This window comes from Carassius gibelio, chromosome A4, assembly GCF_023724105.1.
Source record: "Carassius gibelio isolate Cgi1373 ecotype wild population from Czech Republic chromosome A4, carGib1.2-hapl.c, whole genome shotgun sequence".
Taxonomy (NCBI): domain Eukaryota; kingdom Metazoa; phylum Chordata; class Actinopteri; order Cypriniformes; family Cyprinidae; genus Carassius; species Carassius gibelio.
The window spans coordinates 14,603,586-14,627,689 of NC_068374.1; the positions used below are offsets into that span (position 1 = coordinate 14,603,586).

The following is a 24,104-nucleotide window of genomic DNA, read 5'->3' on the forward strand; positions in this document are numbered from 1 at the left end:
TGGATGAGATTCAGGGAATTTACCTGGAACCTCACAGTTTTCCACAAAGCATCATTTCACCTGCCCTGAAGAGGAGCTGTGGCCTTTTGCCCCCAGGAGACACAGGGAAACCCACACGAAAGGGGACAGAGAACCTCACTCTTTCTTTCTAAGCCACGGGTGTCAAACTCAGTCCCTGGAAGGCCGGAGACCTGCAGAGTTTAGATTCAAGCCTGATAGAACACACCTGATCCAACTAATCATGCCCTTCAGGCTCATTTGAAAACTACATGCCTTGTGTGTTTGAGAAGGGTTGGAACAACACTCTACAGGGCTCGGGCCCTAAAGGAATTTAGTTTGACACCCCTGGTCTAAGCTCTCTCAGTTATCAGAAAAAAAGAACCAGCCTGCCCCGTGTGAGGCTCGAACTCACGACCTTCAGATTATGAGACTGACGCGCTGCCTAACTGCGCCAACGAGGACCGTGGGCTAAAGGGGGCCCGAACAGAGAAAAAGTAGCTTCTAGGTCCCTGGTTTCAGGTGCGGCTCGAACAGGCCATCTCTAGCCAGGCAAGGGTGTCAGGATGGCCGAGCGGTCTAAGGCGCTGCGTTCAGGTCGCAGTCTCCCCTGGAGGCGTGGGTTCGAATCCCACTTCTGACAGACCTATCCTTTGGCTGCAGACAGAGACTTCAGTCTTCTGCTACGTTGGGCCAGCAGGGCGTTAACTTTGACAAAACGACGCATTAGGCAAATGCTAGTATTAATTGGGCAGGCGTTGAAGACAAGGATGAGTTTTTAGACACTTTTTGAAAAGGGTTAAAGCCTCCGCTGCTCGAATTGAGATAGGCAGGCCGATCCACCAGCTGGGAACAGTCCAGGAAAAGGTCCTTGAGAGTGATTTTGTGCCTCTTTGGGATGGCACCACGAGGCATCGTTCACTTGCAGAAAGCAAGCATAGGTCTGCACCAGCGACTTTAGGTATATTGCTGCAGAGCCAGTGGTTATCTTGTAGGCAAACATCAGTACCTTGAATCTGATGCGAACAGCTATTGGTAGCCAGTGCAAAATTATGAAGAGAGGTGTGACGTGGGCTTTCTTTGGCTCGTTGAAGACCAGTCTCGCTGCTGCATCCTGGATCAGTTGCAGAGGCTTGATAGTACGTGCCGGAAGACCCGCCAAGGGAGCATAGAAGTAGTCCAGTCTGGAGAAAACAAAGAGCTTGGACAAGGAGTTGTGTGGCCTGCTCTGATCGGAAGGGTCTAATCTTCCGAACGTTGTACAAGGCAAATCTTCAGGACCGGGCCAGTGCAGCAATATGGCCTTTGAAACTTCACAAAACCTTAGGAGGACGTGGCCACGTGTTACATGAATATGAGAGGGATGCTATTGCTGCCTTCATGTAGCATTAGCCAGCATGCATGCAGAATTTTGACTTCACTGTAAATAAAAGGATTGCACGGGCCTACACGCAATGTCGCTGGATGAGATTCAGGGAATTTACCTGGAACCTCACAGTTTTCCACAAAGCATCATTTCACCTGCCCTGAAGAGGAGCTGTGGCCTTTTGCCCCCAGGAGACACAGGGAAACCCACACGAAAGGGGACAGAGAACCTCACTCTTTCTTTCTAAGCCACGGGTGTCAAACTCAGTCCCTGGAAGGCCGGAGACCTGCAGAGTTTAGATTCAAGCCTGATAGAACACACCTGATCCAACTAATCATGCCCTTCAGGCTCATTTGAAAACTACATGCCTTGTGTGTTTGAGAAGGGTTGGAACAACACTCTACAGGGCTCGGGCCCTAAAGGAATTTAGTTTGACACCCCTGGTCTAAGCTCTCTCAGTTATCAGAAAAAAAGAACCAGCCTGCCCCGTGTGAGGCTCGAACTCACGACCTTCAGATTATGAGACTGACGCGCTGCCTAACTGCACCAACGAGGCCCGTGGGCTAAAGGGGGCCCGAACAGAGAAAAAGTAGCTTCTAGGTCCCTGGTTTCAGGTGCGGCTCGAACAGGCCATCTCTAGCCAGGCAAGGGTGTCAGGATGGCCGAGCGGTCTAAGGCGCTGCGTCGAAGCTGGGGAACAATAGTCCGTCAAAGACGGGGAAGAAGGGAAGAAAAGAGGGAAGGAAGAAAAAGAGAAGGGGAAGAAGAGAAAGAAAAAATGAAGAAAAGAAAGGGTGAAATTTGATGTTCAAAGACGGATCTTCCTTAGCATGCGCGCAGTGATACATCTTCCGGTTTCTTCTTGCGGTAAATTCGCGCATTTATATTACACTGTTTTCTATTGCAGGTGCTCCCCTCGACCCGGGTTCGAATCCAGCTAAAGACAACTTTTTGTTTTATTGTTAATTGCTTTAAATAAATGAAGTTTCAAGGTTAATTAAATGTATATATGTGCTTGTTTGATATTTTTTTATTACATTTTAATACACCAATGGAAATGTGTTTTGTTATTATTAGTTATTTAGTAGTTGTTGTATTATTTTTGTTATTAAGCATGTTATTATGTGTAGTTGTATTCATATTTATTTTAAGCATGTTATTAGTTGTGATTTTATTGATATTAAATCAGATTTTTTTAAGGTTACATTCATTCAAGACACCTTTAAATCTGTCATTTTTAATTAAAAAAGGATGCAAAAATAGTCATTATTATGCTTAAAAATGTCTGTGACAAATGACAAAGTGCAAATTATCTTTTTATAGGAATACGTTCTATTGTTGCAGTGTACTGATGAAATGTTTACTAAAGTACAAATAAAAAAGCAATCATTCTCTTTTTTTTTTTTTTACAATTATGCCAACATAACAGTAATGAATATTAAACAAATTAAATTTATATAAGTTTTCAAAAAAAAAAAAATTAAAAGGGAAATAAAAGGAAAATAAATGTAGAAATCAAAACACATTTCTCAATTTGTTTTTTTTATTTTACAATTATGCTAACAGAACAGTAATGAATATTAAATGAAGTTTTCAAACAATAAATTAAAAAGGTAAAAGTAAAAGTTAAATAGGATTAAAAAAGCAAGTTAAATAAAATAATGTTAGACACAAATATTAACAATAGTGAACTATATTTATATTATTTATTAACTATATACACACAACAATAAATAAAAATATACAGTGTATACATTATTTGGGAGAAGGTTCTCCGGATTTACTCTAACCACTTTTCTTTTGTAATGTTCTCAGTCTGTGGACAGTATATACACCTTGCCCCTGTACTGGCTATGTCCCGTTGCACTGGTTTTGAATTTTCCACACTTCCTGCAAGTGTTTGCCTTGTAGGGTCTCTTGGGCATGGTTTGTGGAGCTGGTTGTGAATTGGTGCTCTGCAAAATAGGCTGTAACAGTGGCATCCTATGGACCGCTGACAGTCTTTGAACCATTTGTAGACCCTGGAACACTGGCACACCCTGAAACATCGACAAAAATATGGTTTTCTGGTATTAAAAGAAAAATTGAACAAGTTTAATAATTCGTACAGAATGGAACGTGAAAAGTGTCTTCATAGAATACTTTATACATTATGCCATTACTTACAGAGACAGTACTGCTTGGTATAGAGGCACAAGACACTGCTGCGCTGGGTTGGTCTTCAACCTGAGAAGGTCTCCTGACCACACTAAGATTTGGCTTTGCTGCAGCAATGTGAGAGCCAGTAAATCTTGGTTTGGTAAATCAAAAATGTGAGAAGACAGAATGTGTTATAATAGCAAGAATTACGATTTATATTAATATTACTATTTTAAGTAAATGCAGGTTTTTAAAAACATTTCTTTCTGAATAGAAGTGTCATCCATATTTATTAGCAGTATTGACTCCTGAAATTACTACAAAGTATTTGCATGATGGAATAATTGTTAATGTGTACAGTTAATAATAGCCAGCGTCTATGTGGTATGTTACCTGAGATTGAGAAAGAAAGATAATGTAGCTTTAACACATGAGAAGAATTGAGAGGGATGCCATGAGGGACATGAGTCTAGTCTCAAGAGAGAAAGCAGACAGGTTACATTCTACATTTATCCTTGACCATGTGACTTAAACCAAATCTGAGATATTCAAACTGACCATTCAGCAGACAACAGGTGCCCCCACTGTACAAGAGGGGTGACAATTAGTAGGTCTCAGCCAGCATCTCATAGCATTCTTGCTTTTTCTTTTTTTCTTCATCTTACGTTCTGAACTTTCTTGAATTTTAATTGAGCACATTCTTAAGTGGTATTATTAAAAAAGTTAAATAGTAATTCTTACCATTGAAAATTGTGTTGCAACTCTTGCTTCCACAGGTGCAGTAGGCTGGGGCCGGGGCAGGGGCATGGGATGAGGCTGGGGGTCAGGCTGACTCTGCTCCATGGCCTTCTTTGCTGTTTCAGCAGCATGAGGTTCTTCCACCACCCTGTGTGCTGGTCCAGTAGAGGCTTAAGACGAAAAAAAAAAAAACCTTAATACATAATTCAGAAAGAAACCTTTTCAGTAAATATACTAATGATACTAATAAAAAACATGCATTTCAGCACACCTCCAAGCAAGGTTGTTTGGCCACGAGACAGCATCTGACATTTCTCTATCTGTAAGCATTATAACAAATATAATGCACAATACAAGTGAGTCCCTTAAGAGAGCATACAATACTTCATTAAATTCATATATTTATTCATTCATTCATTCATTTCTAGGACACAAGTCACATTTATCTTATATATAATGTTACAACTGGTATCTCTATTTAGAGGAGAAAGATACAAGACAGGAACATTTCTTAAAATACCTGCAACATTACATAAATGTCTATAAACAATTATTACACACTCTGGTTTGCACTGTTGAAAGCCATAACATAACACAACCATCACATTACATCGTTCAAATGAATGGGACCAGGTAAATGTTTGTTCTGAAGCCTGATGTGTTGTTCTCTTATGCAAATACACTAAACCAAGATACTAATAATGTTCGATTATGATTATTTTTTATTTTTATACATCTATAATGCAAAGGTAACAAACACTCACCCATTGACAAATCTCGTACCACTTTTTATGTCGAACTACGCGACAATGACCCTTGTCATAGGTCACAAACTTGAGTAATTAACCTTTTTTACCTCTGACACGCCCCCTGAGGATGATGTCATTCTTTCGTACACCTTCGGCACGATTCGGCAACTTGATTGACACCTGACTAGAAGCGCTGACCCCTCCACCTAGCGGTGAGACGCGGAAACGTGCCGTCGAAATCCCCCTGCTCTCTGATTGGTCAAATGTCACGAATGTCAAGATAATGTTATAAATTGCGCTTTTTGATTGGCTGGAAATGTTAAGGCGCTTCGACGCGATTGGTCCAAATGTCATAGCGCTTCGATGCGATTGGCTGCGCAGTTCGACATTGCTCAACATTTCTGAAATTATGTCGGACTATCCTTCGTCAGCTAGCGCTCAGGTCGCAGTCTCCCCTGGAGGCGTGGGTTCGAATCCCACTTCTGACAGACCTATCCTTTGGCTGCAGACAGAGACTTCAGTCTTCTGCTACGTTGGGCCAGCAGGGCGTTAACTTTGACAAAATGACGCATTAGGCAAATGCTAGTATTTTTAGGTCTGCACCAGCGACTTTAGGTATATTGCTGCAGAGCCAGTGGTTATCTTGTAGGCAAACATCAGTACCTTGAATCTGATGCGAAAAGCTATTGGTAGCCAGTGCAAAATTATGAAGAGAGGTGTGACGTGGGCTTTCTTTGGCTCGTTGAAGACCAGTCTCGCTGCTGCATCCTGGATCAGTTGCAGAGGCTTGATAGTACGTGCCGGAAGACCCGCCAAGGGAGCATAGCAGTAGTCCAGTCTGGAGAAAACAAAGAGCTTGGACAAGGAGTTGTGTGGCCTGCTCTGATCGGAAGGGTCTAATCTTCCGAACGTTGTACAAGGCAAATCTTCAGGACCGGGCCAGTGCAGCAATATGGCCTTTGAAACTTCACAAAACCTCAGGAGGACGTGGCCACGTGTTACATGCATATGAGAGGGATGCTATTGCTGCCTTCATGTAGCATTAGCCAGCATGCATGCAGAATTTTGACTTCACTGTAAATAAAAGGATAGCACGGGCCTACACGCAATGTCGCTGGATGAGATTCAGGGAATTTACCTGGAACCTCACAGTTTTCCACAAAGCATCATTTCACCTGCCCTGAAGAGGAGCTGTGGCCTTTTGCCCCCAGGAGACACAGGGAAACCCACACGAAAGGGGACAGAGAACCTCACTCTTTCTTTCTAAGCCACGGGTGTCAAACTCAGTCCCTGGAAGGCCGGAGACCTGCAGAGTTTAGATTCAAGCCTGATAGAACACACCTGATCCAACTAATCATGCCCTTCAGGCTCATTTGAAAACTACATGCCTTGTGTGTTTGAGAAGGGTTGGAACAACACTCTACAGGGCTCGGGCCCTAAAGGAATTTAGTTTGACACCCCTGGTCTAAGCTCTCTCAGTTATCAGAAAAAAAGAACCAGCCTGCCCCGTGTGAGGCTCGAACTCACGACCTTCAGATTATGAGACTGACGCGCTGCCTAACTGCGCCAACGAGGCCCGTGGGCTAAAGGGGGCCCGAACAGAGAAAAAGTAGCTTCTAGGTCCCTGGTTTCAGGTGCGGCTCGAACAGGCCATCTCTAGCCAGGCAAGGGTGTCAGGATGGCCGAGCGGTCTAAGGCGCTGGCTCCAAGCTGGGGAACAATAGTCCGTCAAAGACGGGGAAGAAGGGAAGAAAAGAGGGAAGGAAGAAAAAGAGAAGGGGAAGAAGAGAAAGAAAAAATGAAGAAAAGAAAGGGTGAAATTTGACGTTCAAAGCCCAATCTTCCTTAGCATGCGCGCAGTGATACATCTTCCGGTTTCTTCTTGCGTTAAATTCGCGCATTTATATTACACTGTTTCCTATTGCAGGTGCTCCCCGCGACCCAGGTTCGAATCCAGCTAAAGACAACTTTTTGTAATATTGTTAATTGCTTTAAATAAATAATGTTTCAATGTTAATTAAATGTATATATGTGCTTTGTTTGATATTTTTTGTCATGAAAATGTAAGTACACGAATGGAAATGTGTTTTGTTATTATTAGTTATTTAGTAGTTGTTGTATTCATAATTTATTCTGATTAAGCATATTATTATTGCAGTTGTATTGATATTTATTCTGATTAAGGATTTTTACATCTTACATTCAGGATCTTACATTTATTCGACACATTCAAATCTGTCATTTCTAATTAAAGATGAAAATATTCATATGCTGGAAAATGTCTGTGACAAATGACAAATGCAAATTATTTTTTGTAAACACGTTTTATTTTTTCAGTGTACTGATGAAATGGTTATATTAAAGTGCAAATTACAAAAAATCTGTCTTTTGCCAATTATTATTTTATTTTTACAATTATGCCAATAGAACAATAATAAATATTAAACAAATTAAATTTTAAATAAGTTTTAAAACAACTTTAAATCAAAAGGGAAATAAAATGAATTTTTTTTTAACTGAACAGTAATAAATATAAAATTAAATAAGTTTTCAAACAATAAATTAAAAAGGTAAATAAAACAGTAAATACAATTTTAAATACAAACACAAATAAGTTAAATAGGTTTTTAAAAAACAGTAAATAAAATATTAAATAATGTTCAACACAAATAATAACTATAACTATATTTAAACAACTATATACACACTACAATAAATAAAAATATATACATTATTTGGGAACAGTTCTCCGCATTTCCTCTAACCACTGTTCTTTTGTAACAGTTTCAGACTGTGGGCAGTATACTTTGCCCCTGTACTGGCTATGTCCTGTTGCACTGGTTTTGAAATGTCCGCATTTCTTGCAAGTGTTCGCCTCTACAGTTCTCTTGTAGGGTCTCTTAGGCATGGTTTGGGGATTGGCAGCTGGTTGTGAACTTGTGCCCTGCACAACTGTAGGATGTAACAGTGGCATCCCCTGAACCACTGGCATTCCCTGGACCATCGGGATTCCCTGAACCATTGGCATTCCCTGAACCATTGGCATCCTCTGGACCATTGGCATGCCCTGGACCATTTGCATGCCCTGGACCATTGGCAGTCTTTGAGCCATTGGCATGCCCTGGAACATTGGCACACCCTGAAGCATTGGCACACCCGGGAAACCTGGTGCTGCAGGTATAAGTATATTGGGTACCATCTGCACTGATGCTCCAGGTGCTGATGGCGTAACCAACATAGTAGTCTGTGTTGGTGCCTTGGGTCTGAGAGGAGGTCGCCCAGTAGAGGTGTGCCTCTGTTTTGCCTGACCTGCTGTGCTCTCTGGTAGCTTGTACTGGTGCTGCTCCCCTGATTGTTCTGGCTCAGTCCGTAGGCGTTTGGCAGCCTGGAGAGGTTCCTGAGCTTCAGGGAGGGGCTGAGGCAACTGAATGCCCTGAATCAGCACAGACAGTTCCTGCTTTTTCTGTCTGTTGTTATACCACTGAATCAGGGTATTCTGGTTAACCTCCACCAGCTGCATTGAGGTTCCTCCCATCACCAAGCTGTTGCCCAGTACAAGCTGCCTTATCCTCCTGTAATCCTGGAGGATTAGAGACCATCTCGACAGCGTTCCCTTGCCTTTTCTCTTGGGGCTTGGGTGGGTGTTGCAAAGCCTGATGAAGATGGTTTCCACCAGACGGCAACAGTCAGGCCACTGAGCAGGTGCGCTGCTTGCTCCCAGCACACTTCTGATGGTGCTCTCTACTCCTGGGGTTTTAGTGGGCCTCTTTGGTACTCTGAAGCGTCCACTCAGCAGTCTCTTCTGGTGTCTAGCTGCATACACCACCCGTTGCTTGTCCTGGTCAGCCAGGTTCTGCCAAAGTTCAATTATGGTGCTGGCTTCCTGATTGGTCAGGCTAAGGGCTGTGTGACCCCGGAGCTCCACCAGATATTCGGCCAGCTTGTCCACATGTTGGTATCCCGGGACATTTTGGTAGTCAACAGCCTATTAAGAAAACAAGCACAAATAATAATCACATTTGTTAAATGCCTAGTTCCATAACTAGTTCCATTGATGTGTTGCTGTTTAACACAATCTGTATAGTACAAAGCACTAACTAAATAAAACTGATTTGTTGCCTACTAATGACTTTAGTTTAAAATCTGAGCAAAGTCTGGATATAAAGCAGTAGCAAGAAGTATATGTTGATCAATCCTTATTTTAATTTAATATAGTTTATTTGAAAGAAATAGAGAGGAGTGGCACTTACAGTCTCTTCATCGTCATCATCATCCTGACCAGCATCCTCTGGCTCTGAGGAGAGTGGTGAAACAGATGTTTCAGAGGGAAAAGGTGGCACAGCAGTCCCCGAGGGTCCAGGTGATGAAGGAGCAGGTGTAGGATCAGGGACCAGTGAAGGGGATGTGGAACCCAGTACAGCCGTGTCACTGCTGGTGACCACGGTGGAAGAACCCAGTGTCAGAGTGGAGGAGGGAGGTGACAGAACATCCTCGGGATCTGCAATTGTGTGATCCTCGCTGACATCACAGAAGCCCTCATCTTCATCTCGCTCCTCCACATTAAGTTCCTCGATGAGCTCTGCCGTCTCTTCAGAGTCTGGGTTCATGTCCTGCAGTGCCTGACCAGTCTGCTGGAATAGATACTGCACTCCAATGAGCTCACCTGGAATAAAAACAATGAATAGGAATTAAATATAATTGCTGTGCAACATATTTGATACATAAGGCCTTTGTAGTTGTTCATATATTGTTATAGTGTGAGATCATGGAGATCATAGTACAGGAGAAAAAGAAAAAAAAGGCCATAAACCTATAACTGTGGGGCCAAAACAAAGAAATACAATACAATGATGACTGAGAAACATACAAATACAATTACTCAAATGTAACTCAAATGTAATTACTCAAATATTACTACATGTAACTTGACTTTTCTAATCAAGTAAACCAAAGTAACTTCAGTACAGTAAATGGTCACCAAATATTACTAATAATAATCAAGTTATTCTTTCTAAAAATTAACTACTTTCTAATAAAAAAGATTCCACAGCAAAATGACATGTGATTTATGAGATTAAGGTAGACGTTTGTACAATTATACTGAAAGGCCTTTTACTTGAAAGAAAATATCGATCAGATGACAGAGGGCATGTTTCAAGAAAAAAAAAGTTGATCAAGTTGATAGTTTATAGTTCAAAAATACAGATACAAAGTACACTGTATAGGCTTAAATAAAATATTGACTGAGACTACACGGGAATTGCAAGTTAATTAACAATAATAAATTATTTTACCGGTGTAACGTGCAGGGGGACAAAACGTGGGGACCACTTTCCTGCCAAACAGCTTTTCATAATTGCTGTTTACACAGTGAACAAGTTCTCCTGTGTAGCTGCGTAAAGCTGATGGCTCAGATGACATGGAAGCTGCCTCCCGATCCTGGTTCCACCTGTGTAGACCCTCCAACAAATAAATCTGAAAGTTCAGACTGTTTGCACTGGTCCCTTTAAACAGACAACAGTTTTTAGGCAATGTTAAACACACAGACACTTAAATGTTCTTTCTTTGCACATGCAGTGTGTGTTCGACAAATACATACCTGGGATGAAACGGTTAAGGTGTAAATGAAAGGATTCAAGAGAAGTGGAGCCTCTGGCACATCTGTAAGTCTTCAGAAGCACACCTCCCTTGGTTAGGCTCCCGGTCTCAGTATAGAGGGCAACACCAAGAGGGTCTTGGATACACTTGATGTGCTTCTTTTGGACACACCAGATGTGCTCCATCCTTTCTCGATCCAAGAGAGGAACCCCCAGAGAGTCATTTCCCTTGCTGCTCAGGAGTTCTGTAAGCAGTTGTTCAAGGAGAAGGATGGTAGTCTCCTCTCCACGGGTCCTCCTCCGGCAATGTAGAGCCAGCTCCTCCCTGGTCAGATGCTTGTTTACATCTTCATCTGTCAGCGCAGGCCAACCCTGGGACATCAACAGCTCTCTCTTTGCTTTGCGAAGGATAGAGACGTCAGCTGCATCCCATTCAAAGATGCATGCTGATAGCCGTGACATGAAAATGGGGTACAACTGATGGGCATCAGTTGTACACCCCAAGGCAATCCTGCGCATAAAATGCCAGATGTCCAAGCGTATCATGAGATCTGGCCAGCCCCTAAACCTGGTTTTCAGCTTGCTCTCGCTCACCTCACTGCAGCACCCACAGTCCACGTACAACACAGAAGGTGGATTTACACCAGCCTGCTGGTATCTTTTCACCAGACCGTCTACCATCATGTCAAGTCCTGCTCCTTCCTGGGCTGTCAGCACACTTATGAGCACCTGACCAAACTCGTTGCCAACAGAGGTAAGCCAGAGTCCCGTTCCCCTCGCTGTCCCAGCCAGCTTCTTGGTGATCTGTAATAAGAGATGATATGAAGCATGCTGTAAATATAAATCAAACATCACACCATGAAAAATACAGATACAGTGCCATGCTGGTATATAAACACCATTAATGAACAAATCCACAACTAACCTTTTTAGTAGAATCCATCTTCAAGACAGAGCCATAGGTGGATGTTATTCTGGCATGGATTTCATCCAGCCTGGTCAGAATGTCTTGGCTGTAAACGGTGAGCAACCACTTGCAGCTTGGCACCACCGTAGGCTCTGGGGGCTCCTGGAAATTTACTGGCATCACCCCGGGTTGATTGAGGAAGTCAACACATTGGGTGGTGTACCGGGCCAGACGATGGAGCCACTGCTCGCTGTGGTTTTCACGCAGCTGCTTTATCACCCTAGTGGGACTATTGCCTAAGCCACGCTCACGCAAGAGCCTGATGACCCGCATATCACAGGCGTACCTTAGGAAAAGCAAAATCCACATATTCATATATTTTAGCTATTTAATTGTAAAGTATTTGCATACATACACACACGTGATGATGGGCTAACAACTGGATGAGGAATGAAAGTGTACTTACTTCCGCGTGAGGATGACCTGAAACTCAGAGCGATGGCCCAGATCTAGCTGTTGCAGGACAGTCTGACTCCAGGACACATGCGAGGCTCTACACTTTGTACAGATAAGGGTTTCTGTGACCATATTGTATGTTCTGTCAATGTCTAGAACCTGCCGTGCCCTTTTGTGCAGACCACCTCCTGTCAGCTGATGTTGTCCGCAGGCTGGATTGGGACAGAGAACCTTAACCCTCCACAGCTTGTATGGCATCCACAGCAGAAGAGTATGACAAAAGAATCTGTCTGGAGCTGGAGCCTGATTGTAAATAAGTGCTGGTTGTGGGGGGTAATACCAGAGCTGGAGGTCATCACGAAGTGCTGGCTTTCCTTTGGATCCAATTTTGAAAAGCCTTTTGCCAATCCACTTGTGATCCTCTGGTGGTATGGTCTCAGACCACAAACGAGGAAGTTGAACTACAGATGGACCTTGCAATAATGCCCCAGAAGGAGCAGTCTGTGATGGAAAAAAAGGCAAAACATTAAGTTTAGTAAGTTCATTTTACTTTTTAATCACTTTAAGAATTTTATTTGTATCCCTGATTACTTTCACATAAAATCATCATTGTATTACATGGTATTACAATGATTATTACGACAATGAAACTGATAACTTTACATTATACACGGAAGTCATCCAAAAAAAGGAACAAAATAATCCTGAAATCCTGTTGAATATGAAATAAAAAAGAATTCTGAGACTTTATAACCAATATCTATTTATTCTGACACATGAATGTTAACATCTATACACTGTTTATCATCAATAAATCAGTATCATGTAAACTCAATTGACATTATGACAATAGTTTGATTGTTGTTGTTTTTTTCAGCATGAATGTGTTTTAAGGAACTACTGGTTATAAAAGTAATATTCAATTTTCATGGCATGTAATCCTTTTTACATCTCCATTAAGTGTCTGGTAAAAGCTGATTTAATTACATTTTTGGACCAACAGAATATGAAATTACTTACAGAGACAGTCCTGCATGGCTGAGCGGGATTGGACACATCTGCAGTGGCTCTGGGGACAGGGGTTGGAACTGTAGGATCTGGTGTCTGTACAATCATGAAGTAAAATATAGATTTTGCAAATAGAACATTACAATAACTTAGTCGTCCTAGATTAAATCATACACTACAGTTGCAAAGTTTGAGGCCCAAATGTTTATAAAAGAAACCTATTCTGCTCACCAAGGTTGCATTTGATAAAAAATACAGTTAAAAACTAAAAAGATAGTTAAATTGTGGAACATTACTACAATTTAAAGTTTAAAAATAGGAAATGTAATTTATTTATACGGTGGCAAGAACCAATTTTCAGCATCATTACTCCAGTCTTCAGTGTTACATGATCCTTCAGAAACCATTCTATTGAACATAAACCTTCATTATTAGTTGAAAACGTGAAAATAGCTGATAATAAAACTGCATTACAGTGGTTGCCACACTTATGGTGTTGGGGAAAGCACACAAAGATGAAAATCAAGGGTAAATAATCTTTAATTAACCCACACAAAGGAAGGCAGTAACACATAGACCAAGACAAACTGAACAGACTAAAATTTAAGTAGACAGACCAATGAGGGACAAATGAGTAAATTAACTAGACACAGATTAACTGAATGACATAATCAAGAGGAGACACAAACTAGGTTGAGGAACATGAGGAGAGAAAATACAAAAGTCCATAAATATGACAGGTGGTATTTTTCAGAATTAAGTTTGAAGAACAGCATTTATTTGAAATAGAAATCGTTTGTAACATGATGTTGAATAGAAATCTTTTGTGTCTGAGATTTTTTTATCAATTTAATGCCTCCTTTTTCAATAAAAGTAACACTATCTTAACATCAATAACTTTTGAATAGTAATTTATATGAAATCTATTTATAAAATATAACTTTTTTGTTTATTAATATATGGTTTTCTGTTATTAAAAAAATAGTTTAAATAGTTTAATAATTTGTATAGAATGGAACGTGAAACGTGTCTTCATAGAGTACAATATAGATTATGCCATTACTTACAGAGACTGTAGTGCTTGGTCTAGAGGCACTAGACACTGCTGCGCTGGGCTGGTCTTCAGCCTGAGAAGTTCTCCTGGCCAAACTGAGATTTGGCTTTGCTGCAGCAATGTGAGACCCGGTAAATCTTGATTTGGTAAACTAAAAATGTGAGAAGACAGAATGTGTTATAATAGCAAGCATTACTATTTGTGTTAATATTACAATTTTAAGTAAATGCAGCATTTACTTGCAGGAAAAAAAAGAGCTTTAACACATGAGAAGTATTGAGAGAGATGCCATGAGGGACATGAGTCTAGCTCAGTGACCTTCAACAAAGGCAGAGCTCAGTTAGAGACAAAGAGGACAATCAAAGAGTAGAGCCCAGAGATGAAAGGGAGAAAGCAGGCAGGTTACAATCTTCATTTATTCTTGACCATGTGACTTAAACCAAAGCTGAGATATTCAAACCGACCAATCAGCAGACAACAGTTGCCCCCATTGTACAAGAGGTGTGAAAATTAGCAGGTCTCAACCAGCATCTCATAGAATTCTTGCTTTTTCTTTTTTTCTTCTTACTTTCTGAACTTCCTCGAATTTGAACTGAGCTCATACTTCAGTGCTACAAAAAAGCAATTCTTACCAATGAAAATTGTGTTGCAACTCTTGCTTCCACAGGTGCAGTTGGCTGGGGCTTGGGCAGGGGATGAGGCTGGAGGTCAGGCTGACTCTGCTCCATGACCTTCTTTGCTGTTTCAGCAGCATGAGGTTGTTCCACCACCTTTTGTGCTAGTCCAGTAACGTTTGACGCAGTGGGCTGCTTAACACAACCAAAAAAATTTAATAAAAAATACATATAACAATTCAGAAAGAAAACATTTCAGTAAATAATATTAACAAAAAATACTTGCTACATTAATGTTACCTTTAGAGTGTGAAAACCACAGATGCATTTCAGCACACCTCCAAGCAAGGTTGTTTGGCCACGAGACAGCATCGGACATTTCTCAATCTGTAAGTATTATAACAAATGTAATGCACAATACAAGTGAGTATAAAGCATAAAATACTTTATTAAATTAATATATTAATTCATTCACTGATTAATGTCTAGGACACAAGTCAAGCTTATCTTACATATAATGTTAGAGCTGGTATCTCTCTTTAAAGGAGAGAGATACAAGAGAGGAACATTTCACACCTTCAGACCACCTATTCATTCACTGTCCCTTCCCCCTCTCAAATCTCTGAGTCTCCCAGTACACAAAAGGTCTTTGATGTAACTTTTCATTAACAGTATGACATAAATCTCAAAATACCTGCAACATTACATAAACATAACACAACCATCACATTACACCATACCAATGAATGGGACCAGGTAAATGTTTGTAATGGAGCCTAATCTGTTGTTCTCTTATGCAAATACATTAAACAACTATACTAATAATGTTCGATTATGCAAGTCAACAAACACTTAAGTGTTTTTTTTCTCTCTATCATGCAAAGGTAACAAACACTCACTCACCCTTTGATAAATCTCGTACCACTTTTTCTGTCTAGGAGCAGGCCTGTTACCTTCATTTGATGGCCACATTCCTGTGCTGGCAAACTTTTTTAAACGCGAAATCCATTCAGCGTCCGACATAGCTTTATGTGATTTTTGTTGTTTGCCAGACATTTTTATTGACTTTGATGAAACAGTTTTGAAAGAACAATTAAAACAGTTAAAATTACACTAATAATAAAAAATTGAATACAAATTTTTTTTTGCAATTAGATGATAATTTCTTAACTGTTGTCGTCGTCGGTAATATCGCCGTATTTAGTTTTAAAATGAAGTTTCGCTGTCCTCCGTAAAAATGATGCTGAGCTCCGCGGCAATGATACTCGTCGTAGGTCACGAACTTCGGTAATGAACTTTTTTGACCCTTGACACACCTCCTGAGGACGATGTCATTCTTTCGTACACCTTCGGCACGTTTCGGCAACTTGATTGACACCTGACTAGAAGCGCTGACCCCTCCACCTAGCGGTGATACGCGGAAACGTGCCGCCGGCATCCCCTTGCTCTCTGATTGGCCAAATGTCACGAATGTCAAGAGAATGTTATGAATTGCGCTTTTTGATTGGCTGGAAATGTTAAGGCGCTTCGACGCGATTGGTCCAAATGTCATGGCGCTTCGATGCGATTGGCTGCGCAGTTCGACATTGCTCAACATTTCTGAAATTATGTCGGACTATCCTTCGTCAGCTAGCGTTCAGGTTGCAGTCTCCCCTGGAGGCGTGGGTTCGAATCCCACTTCTGACAGACCTATCCTTTGGCTGCAGACAGAGACTTCAGTCTTCTGCTACGTTGGGCCAGTAGGGCGTTAACTTTGACAAAACGACGCATTAGGCAAATGCTAGTATTAATTAGGCAGGCGTTGAACACAAGGATGAGTTTTTAGACACTTTTTGAAAAGGGTTAAAGCCTCCGCTGCTCGAATTGAGATAGGCAGGCCGATCCACCAGCTGGGAACAGTCCAGGAAAAGGTCCTTGAGAGTGATTTTGTGCCTCTTTGGGATGGCACCACGAGGCATCGTTCACTTGCAGAAAGCAAGCGTAGGTCTGCACCAGCGACTTTAGGTATATTGCTGCAGAGCCAGTGGTTATCTTGTAGGCAAACATCAGTACCTTGAATCTGATGCGAAAAGCTATTGGTAGCCAGTGCAAAATTATGAAGAGAGGTGTGACGTGGGCTTTCTTTGGCTCGTTGAAGACCAGTCTCGCTGCTGCATCCTGGATCAGTTGCAGAGGCTTGATAGTACGTGCCGGAAGACCCGCCAAGGGAGCATAGCAGTAGTCCAGTCTGGAGAAAACAAAGAGCTTGGACAAGGAGTTGTGTGGCCTGCTCTGATCGGAAGGGTCTAATCTTCCGAACGTTGTACAAGGCAAATCTTCAGGACCGGGCCAGTGCAGCAATATGGCCTTTGAAACTTCACAAAACCTCAGGAGGACGTGGCCACGTGTTACATGCATATGAGAGGGATGCTATTGCTGCCTTCATGTAGCATTAGCCAGCATGCATGCAGAATTTTGACTTCACTGTAAATAAAAGGATAGCACGGGCCTACACGCAATGTCGCTGGATGAGATTCAGGGAATTTACCTGGAACCTCACAGTTTTCCACAAAGCATCATTTCACCTGCCCTGAAGAGGAGCTGTGGCCTTTTGCCCCCAGGAGACACAGGGAAACCCACACGAAAGGGGACAGAGAACCTCACTCTTTCTTTCTAAGCCATGGGTGTCAAACTCAGTCCCTGGAAGGCCGGAGACCTGCAGAGTTTAGATTCAAGCCTGATAGAACACACCTGATCCAACTAATCATGCCCTTCAGGCTCATTTGAAAACTACATGCCTTGTGTGTTTGAGAAGGGTTGGAACAACACTCTACAGGGCTCGGGCCCTAAAGGAATTTAGTTTGACACCCCTGGTCTAAGCTCTCTCAGATATCAGAAAAAAAGAACCAGCCTGCCCCGTGTGAGGCTCGAACTCACGACCTTCAGATTATGAGACTGACGCGCTGCCTAACTGCGCCAACGAGGCCCGTGGGCTAAAGGGGGCCCGAACAGAGAAAAAGTAGCTTCTAGGTCCCTGGTTTCAGGTGCGGCTCGAACAGGCCATCTCTAGCCAGGCAAGGGTGTCAGGATGGCCGAGCGGTCTAAGGCGCTGCGTTCAGGTTGCAGTCTCCCCTGGAGGCGTGGGTTCGAATCCCACTTCTGACAGACCTATCCTTTGGCTGCAGACAGAGACTTCAGTCTTCTGCTACGTTGGGCCAGTAGGGCGTTAACTTTGACAAAACGACGCATTAGGCAAATGCTAGTATTAATTAGGCAGGCGTTGAACACAAGGATGAGTTTTTAGACACTTTTTGAAAAGGGTTAAAGCCTCCGCTGCTCGAATTGAGATAGGCAGGCCGATCCACCAGCTGGGAACAGTCCAGGAAAAGGTCCTTGAGAGTGATTTTGTGCCTCTTTGGGATGGCACCACGAGGCATCGTTCACTTGCAGAAAGCAAGCGTAGGTCTGCACCAGCGACTTTAGGTATATTGCTGCAGAGCCAGTGGTTATCTTGTAGGCAAACATCAGTACCTTGAATCTGATGCGAACAGCTATTGGTAGCCAGTGCAAAATTATGAAGAGAGGTGTGACGTGGGCTTTCTTTGGCTCGTTGAAGACCAGTCTCGCTGCTGCATCCTGGATCAGTTGCAGAGGCTTGATAGTACGTGCCGGAAGACCCGCCAAGGGAGCATAGCAGTAGTCCAGTCTGGAGAAAACAAAGAGCTTGGACAAGGAGTTGTGTGGCCTGCTCTGATCGGAAGGGTCTAATCTTCCGAACGTTGTACAAGGCAAATCTTCAGGACCGGGCCAGTGCAGCAATATGGCCTTTGAAACTTCACAAAACCTCAGGAGGACGTGGCCACGTGTTACATGAATATGAGAGGGATGCTATTGCTGCCTTCATGTAGCATTAGCCAGCATGCATGCAGAATTTTGACTTCACTGTAAATAAAAGGATTGCACGGGCCTACACGCAATGTCGCTGGATGAGATTCAGGGAATTTACCTGGAACCTCACAGTTTTCCACAAAGCATCATTTCACCTGCCCTGAAGAGGAGCTGTGGCCTTTTGCCCCCAGGAGACACAGGGAAACCCACACGAAAGGGGACAGAGAACCTCACTCTTTCTTTCTAAGCCATGGGTGTCAAACTCAGTCCCTGGAAGGCCGGAGACCTGCAGAGTTTAGATTCAAGCCTGATAGAACACACCTGATCCAACTAATCATGCCCTTCAGGCTCATTTGAAAACTACATGCCTTGTGTGTTTGAGAAGGGTTGGAACAACACTCTACAGGGCTCGGGCCCTAAAGGAATTTAGTTTGACACCCCTGGTCTAAGCTCTCTCAGTTATCAGAAAAAAAGAACCACCCTGCCCCGTGTGAGGCTCGAACTCACGACCTTCAGATTATGAGACTGACGCGCTGCCTAACTGCGCCAACGAGGCCCGTGGGCTAAAGGGGGCCCGAACAGAGAAAAAGTAGCTTCTAGGTCCCTGGTTTCAGGTGCGGCTCGAACAGGCCATCTCTAGCCAGGCAAGGGTGTCAGGATGGCCGAGCGGTCTAAGGCGCTGCGTTCAGGTCGCAGTCTCTCCTTGAGGCGTGGGTTTGAATCCCAGTTCTGACAGACCTATCCTTTGGCTGCAGACAGAGACTTCAGTCTTCTGCTACGTTGGGCCAGCAGGGCGTTAACTTTGACAAAACGACGCATTAGGCAAATGCTAGTATTAATTGGGCAGGCGTTGAAGACAAGGATGAGTTTTTAGACACTTTTTGAAAAGGGTTAAAGCCTCCGCTGCTCGAATTGAGATAGGCAGTCCGATCCACCAGCTGGGAACAGTCCAGGAAAAGGTCCTTGAGAGTGATTTTGTGCCTCTTTGGGATGGCACCACGAGGCATCGTTCACTTGCAGAAAGCAAGCGTAGGTCTGCACCAGCGACTTTAGGTATATTGCTGCAGAGCCAGTGGTTATCTTGTAGGCAAACATCAGTACCTTGAATCTGATGCGAAAAGCTATTGGTAGCCAGTGCAAAATTATGAAGAGAGGTGTGACGTGGGCTTTCTTTGGCTCGTTGAAGACCAGTCTCGCTGCTGCATCCTGGATCAGTTGCAGAGGCTTGATAGTACGTGCCGGAAGACCCGCCAAGGGAGCATAGCAGTAGTCCAGTCTGGAGAAAACAAAGAGCTTGGACAAGGAGTTGTGTGGCCTGCTCTGATCGGAAGGGTCTAATCTTCCGAACGTTGTACAAGGCAAATCTTCAGGACCGGGCCAGTGCAGCAATATGGCCTTTGAAACTTCACAAAACCTCAGGAGGACGTGGCCACGTGTTACATGCATATGAGAGGGATGCTATTGCTGCCTTCATGTAGCATTAGCCAGCATGCATGCAGAATTTTGACTTCACTGTAAATAAAAGGATAGCACGGGCCTACACGCAATGTCGCTGGATGAGATTCAGGGAATTTACCTGGAACCTCACAGTTTTCCACAAAGCATCATTTCACCTGCCCTGAAGAGGAGCTGTGGCCTTTTGCCCCCAGGAGACACAGGGAAACCCACACGAAAGGGGACAGAGAACCTCACTCTTTCTTTCTAAGCCACGGGTGTCAAACTCAGTCCCTGGAAGGCCGGAGACCTGCAGAGTTTAGATTCAAGCCTGATAGAACACACCTGATCCAACTAATCATGCCCTTCAGGCTCATTTGAAAACTACATGCCTTGTGTGTTTGAGAAGGGTTGGAACAACACTCTACAGGGCTCGGGCCCTAAAGGAATTTAGTTTGACACCCCTGGTCTAAGCTCTCTCAGTTATCAGAAAAAAAGAACCAGCCTGCCCCGTGTGAGGCTCGAACTCACGACCTTCAGATTATGAGACTGACGCGCTGCCTAACTGCGCCAACGAGGCCCGTGGGCTAAAGGGGGCCCGAACAGAGAAAAAGTAGCTTCTAGGTCCCTGGTTTCAGGTGCGGCTCGAACAGGCCATCTCTAGCCAGGCAAGGGTGTCAGGATGGCCGAGCGGTCTAAGGCGCTGCGTTCAGGTCGCAGTCTCCCCTGGAGGCGTGGGTTCGAATCCCACTTCTGACAGACCTATCCTTTGGCTGCAGACAGAGACTTCAGTCTTCTGCTACGTTGGGCCAGCAGGGCGTTAACTTTGACAAAACGACGCATTAGGCAAATGCTAGTATTAATTGGGCAGGCGTTGAAGACAAGGATGAGTTTTTAGACACTTTTTGAAAAGGGTTAAAGCCTCCGCTGCTCGAATTGAGATAGGCAGGCCGATCCACCAGCTGGGAACAGTCCAGGAAAAGGTCCTTGAGAGTGATTTTGTGCCTCTTTGGGATGGCACCACGAGGCATCGTTCACTTGCAGAAAGCAAGCGTAGGTCTGCACCAGCGACTTTAGGTATATTGCTGCAGAGCCAGTGGTTATCTTGTAGGCAAACATCAGTACCTTGAATCTGATGCGAACAGCTATTGGTAGCCAGTGCAAAATTATGAAGAGAGGTGTGACGTGGGCTTTCTTTGGCTCGTTGAAGACCAGTCTCGCTGCTGCATCCTGGATCAGTTGCAGAGGCTTGATAGTACGTGCCGGAAGACCCGCCAAGGGAGCATAGCAGTAGTCCAGTCTGGAGAAAACAAAGAGCTTGGACAAGGAGTTGTGTGGCCTGCTCTGATCGGAAGGGTCTAATCTTCCGAACGTTGTACAAGGCAAATCTTCAGGACCAGGCCAGTGCAGCAATATGGCCTTTGAAACTTCACAAAACCTCAGGAGGACGTGGCCACGTGTTACATGAATATGAGAGGGATGCTATTGCTGCCTTCATGTAGCATTAGCCAGCATGCATGCAGAATTTTGACTTCACTGTAAATAAAAGGATTGCACGGGCCTACACGCAATGTCGCTGGATGAGATTCAGGGAATTTACCTGGAACCTCACAGTTTTCCACAAAGCATCATTTCACCTGCCCTGAAGAGGAGCTGTGGCCTTTTGCCCCCAGGAGACACAGGGAAACCCACACGAAAGGGGACAGAGAACCTCACTCTTTCTTTCCAAAAAACGACGCATTAGGCAAATGCTAGTATTAATTGGGCAGGCGTTGAAGACAAGGATGAGTTTTTAGACACTTTTTGAAAAGGGTTAAAGCCTCCGCTGCTCGAATTGAGATAGGCAGGCCGATCCACCAGCTGGGAACAGTCCAGGAAAAGGTCCTTGAGAGTGATTTTGTGCCTCTTTGGGATGGCACCACGAGGCATCGTTCACTTGCAGAAAGCAAGCGTAGGTCTGCACCAGCGACTTTAGGTATATTGCTGCAGAGCCAGTGGTTATCTTGTAGGCAAACATCAGTACCTTGAATCTGATGCGAAAAGCTATTGGTAGCCAGTGCAAAATTATGAAGAGAGGTGTGACGTGGGCTTTCTTTGGCTCGTTGAAGACCAGTCTCGCTGCTGCATCCTGGATCAGTTGCAGAGGCTTGATAGTACGTGCCGGAAGACCCGCCAAGGGAGCATAGCAGTAGTCCAGTCTGGAGAAAACAAAGAGCTTGGACAAGGAGTTGTGTGGCCTGCTCTGATCGGAAGGGTCTAATCTTCCGAACGTTGTACAAGGCAAATCTTCAGGACCGGGCCAGTGCAGCAATATGGCCTTTGAAACTTCACAAAACCTCAGGAGGACGTGGCCACGTGTTACATGCATATGAGAGGGATGCTATTGCTGCCTTCATGTAGCATTAGCCAGCATGCATGCAGAATTTTGACTTCACTGTAAATAAAAGGATAGCACGGGCCTACACGCAATGTCGCTGGATGAGATTCAGGGAATTTACCTGGAACCTCACAGTTTTCCACAAAGCATCATTTCACCTGCCCTGAAGAGGAGCTGTGGCCTTTTGCCCCCAGGAGACACAGGGAAACCCACACGAAAGGGGACAGAGAACCTCACTCTTTCTTTCTAAGCCACGGGTGTCAAACTCAGTCCCTGGAAGGCCGGAGACCTGCAGAGTTTAGATTCAAGCCTGATAGAACACACCTGATCCAACTAATCATGCCCTTCAGGCTCATTTGAAAACTACATGCCTTGTGTGTTTGAGAAGGGTTGGAACAACACTCTACAGGGCTCGGGCCCTAAAGGAATTTAGTTTGACACCCCTGGTCTAAGCTCTCTCAGTTATCAGAAAAAAAGAACCAGCCTGCCCCGTGTGAGGCTCGAACTCACGACCTTCAGATTATGAGACTGACGCGCTGCCTAACTGCGCCAACGAGGCCCGTGGGCTAAAGGGGGCCCGAACAGAGAAAAAGTAGCTTCTAGGTCCCTGGTTTCAGGTGCGGCTCGAACAGGCCATCTCTAGCCAGGCAAGGGTGTCAGGATGGCCGAGCGGTCTAAGGCGCTGCGTTCAGGTCGCAGTCTCCCCTGGAGGCGTGGGTTCGAATCCCACTTCTGACAGACCTATCCTTTGGCTGCAGACAGAGACTTCAGTCTTCTGCTACGTTGGGCCAGCAGGGCGTTAACTTTGACAAAACGACGCATTAGGCAAATGCTAGTATTAATTGGGCAGGCGTTGAAGACAAGGATGAGTTTTTAGACACTTTTTGAAAAGGGTTAAAGCCTCCGCTGCTCGAATTGAGATAGGCAGGCCGATCCACCAGCTGGGAACAGTCCAGGAAAAGGTCCTTGAGAGTGATTTTGTGCCTCTTTGGGATGGCACCACGAGGCATCGTTCACTTGCAGAAAGCAAGCGTAGGTCTGCACCAGCGACTTTAGGTATATTGCTGCAGAGCCAGTGGTTATCTTGTAGGCAAACATCAGTACCTTGAATCTGATGCGAACAGCTATTGGTAGCCAGTGCAAAATTATGAAGAGAGGTGTGACGTGGGCTTTCTTTGGCTCGTTGAAGACCAGTCTCGCTGCTGCATCCTGGATCAGTTGCAGAGGCTTGATAGTACGTGCCGGAAGACCCGCCAAGGGAGCATAGCAGTAGTCCAGTCTGGAGAAAACAAAGAGCTTGGACAAGGAGTTGTGTGGCCTGCTCTGATCGGAAGGGTCTAATCTTCCGAACGTTGTACAAGGCAAATCTTCAGGACCAGGCCAGTGCAGCAATATGGCCTTTGAAACTTCACAAAACCTCAGGAGGACGTGGCCACGTGTTACATGAATATGAGAGGGATGCTATTGCTGCCTTCATGTAGCATTAGCCAGCATGCATGCAGAATTTTGATTTCACTGTAAATAAAAGGATTGCACGGGCCTACACGCAATGTCGCTGGATGAGATTCAGGGAATTTACCTGGAACCTCACAGTTTTCCACAAAGCATCATTTCACCTGCCCTGAAGAGGAGCTGTGGCCTTTTGCCCCCAGGAGACACAGGGAAACCCACACGAAAGGGGACAGAGAACCTCACTCTTTCTTTCCAAAAAACGACGCATTAGGCAAATGCTAGTATTAATTGGGCAGGCGTTGAAGACAAGGATGAGTTTTTAGACACTTTTTGAAAAGGGTTAAAGCCT

General features: G+C 44.0%; 1 protein-coding gene and 9 non-coding genes across 10 annotated transcripts; 4 read left to right on the forward strand and 6 right to left on the reverse strand.

Moving 5' to 3' along the window:
* Positions 1 to 557: 557 nt before the first annotated feature.
* trnal-cag (transfer RNA leucine (anticodon CAG)) lies at positions 558 to 640 on the forward strand. Its single transcript has one exon. It is a non-coding gene; the product is annotated as a tRNA-Leu (tRNA).
* A 5,851-nt stretch (positions 641 to 6,491) lies between these two features.
* trnam-cau (transfer RNA methionine (anticodon CAU)) lies at positions 6,492 to 6,565 on the reverse strand. The gene has a single exon. It is a non-coding gene; the product is annotated as a tRNA-Met (tRNA).
* An 837-nt stretch (positions 6,566 to 7,402) lies between these two features.
* LOC127971337 (uncharacterized) lies at positions 7,403 to 12,444 on the reverse strand. The gene is made up of 6 exons (XM_052574244.1): positions 11,960 to 12,444; positions 11,512 to 11,839; positions 10,589 to 11,390; positions 10,284 to 10,493; positions 9,240 to 9,652; positions 7,403 to 8,974 (listed from the first exon to the last, which is right to left on the reverse strand). Exons 1-6 carry the CDS (start codon positions 12,205 to 12,207, stop codon positions 7,721 to 7,723), a joined length of 3,255 nt encoding a protein of 1,084 aa, XP_052430204.1. The 5' UTR covers positions 12,208 to 12,444; the 3' UTR covers positions 7,403 to 7,720.
* A 5,072-nt stretch (positions 12,445 to 17,516) lies between these two features.
* Positions 17,517 to 17,590, reverse strand: trnam-cau (transfer RNA methionine (anticodon CAU)). Its single transcript has one exon. It is a non-coding gene; the product is annotated as a tRNA-Met (tRNA).
* Positions 17,591 to 17,686: 96 nt separating this feature from the next.
* On the forward strand, positions 17,687 to 17,769 carry trnal-cag (transfer RNA leucine (anticodon CAG)). The gene has a single exon. It is a non-coding gene; the product is annotated as a tRNA-Leu (tRNA).
* Positions 17,770 to 18,974: 1,205 nt separating this feature from the next.
* trnam-cau (transfer RNA methionine (anticodon CAU)) lies at positions 18,975 to 19,048 on the reverse strand. Its single transcript has one exon. It is a non-coding gene; the product is annotated as a tRNA-Met (tRNA).
* A 1,384-nt stretch (positions 19,049 to 20,432) lies between these two features.
* trnam-cau (transfer RNA methionine (anticodon CAU)) lies at positions 20,433 to 20,506 on the reverse strand. Its single transcript has one exon. It is a non-coding gene; the product is annotated as a tRNA-Met (tRNA).
* A 96-nt stretch (positions 20,507 to 20,602) lies between these two features.
* Positions 20,603 to 20,685, forward strand: trnal-cag (transfer RNA leucine (anticodon CAG)). The gene has a single exon. It is a non-coding gene; the product is annotated as a tRNA-Leu (tRNA).
* A 2,103-nt stretch (positions 20,686 to 22,788) lies between these two features.
* Positions 22,789 to 22,862, reverse strand: trnam-cau (transfer RNA methionine (anticodon CAU)). Its single transcript has one exon. It is a non-coding gene; the product is annotated as a tRNA-Met (tRNA).
* A 96-nt stretch (positions 22,863 to 22,958) lies between these two features.
* trnal-cag (transfer RNA leucine (anticodon CAG)) lies at positions 22,959 to 23,041 on the forward strand. The gene has a single exon. It is a non-coding gene; the product is annotated as a tRNA-Leu (tRNA).
* The last annotated feature ends 1,063 nt before the right edge of the window (positions 23,042 to 24,104 follow it).

What these genes read in the sequence shown, in the direction of transcription:
- LOC127971337 (XM_052574244.1), bottom strand. Translation starts at nt 12,207, where the DNA reads ATGCCATACAAGCTGTGGAGGGTTAAGGTTCTCTGTCCCAATCCAGCC. An exon ending in AGATGGATTCTACTAAAAAG is followed by an intron (nt 11,391 to 11,511) that starts GTTAGTTGTGGA and finishes CTCTTATTACAG; the next exon opens with ATCACCAAGAAGCTGGCTGG. An exon ending in TCCCCCTGCACGTTACACCG is followed by an intron (nt 9,653 to 10,283) that starts GTAAAATAATTT and finishes TTTTTATTCCAG; the next exon opens with GTGAGCTCATTGGAGTGCAG.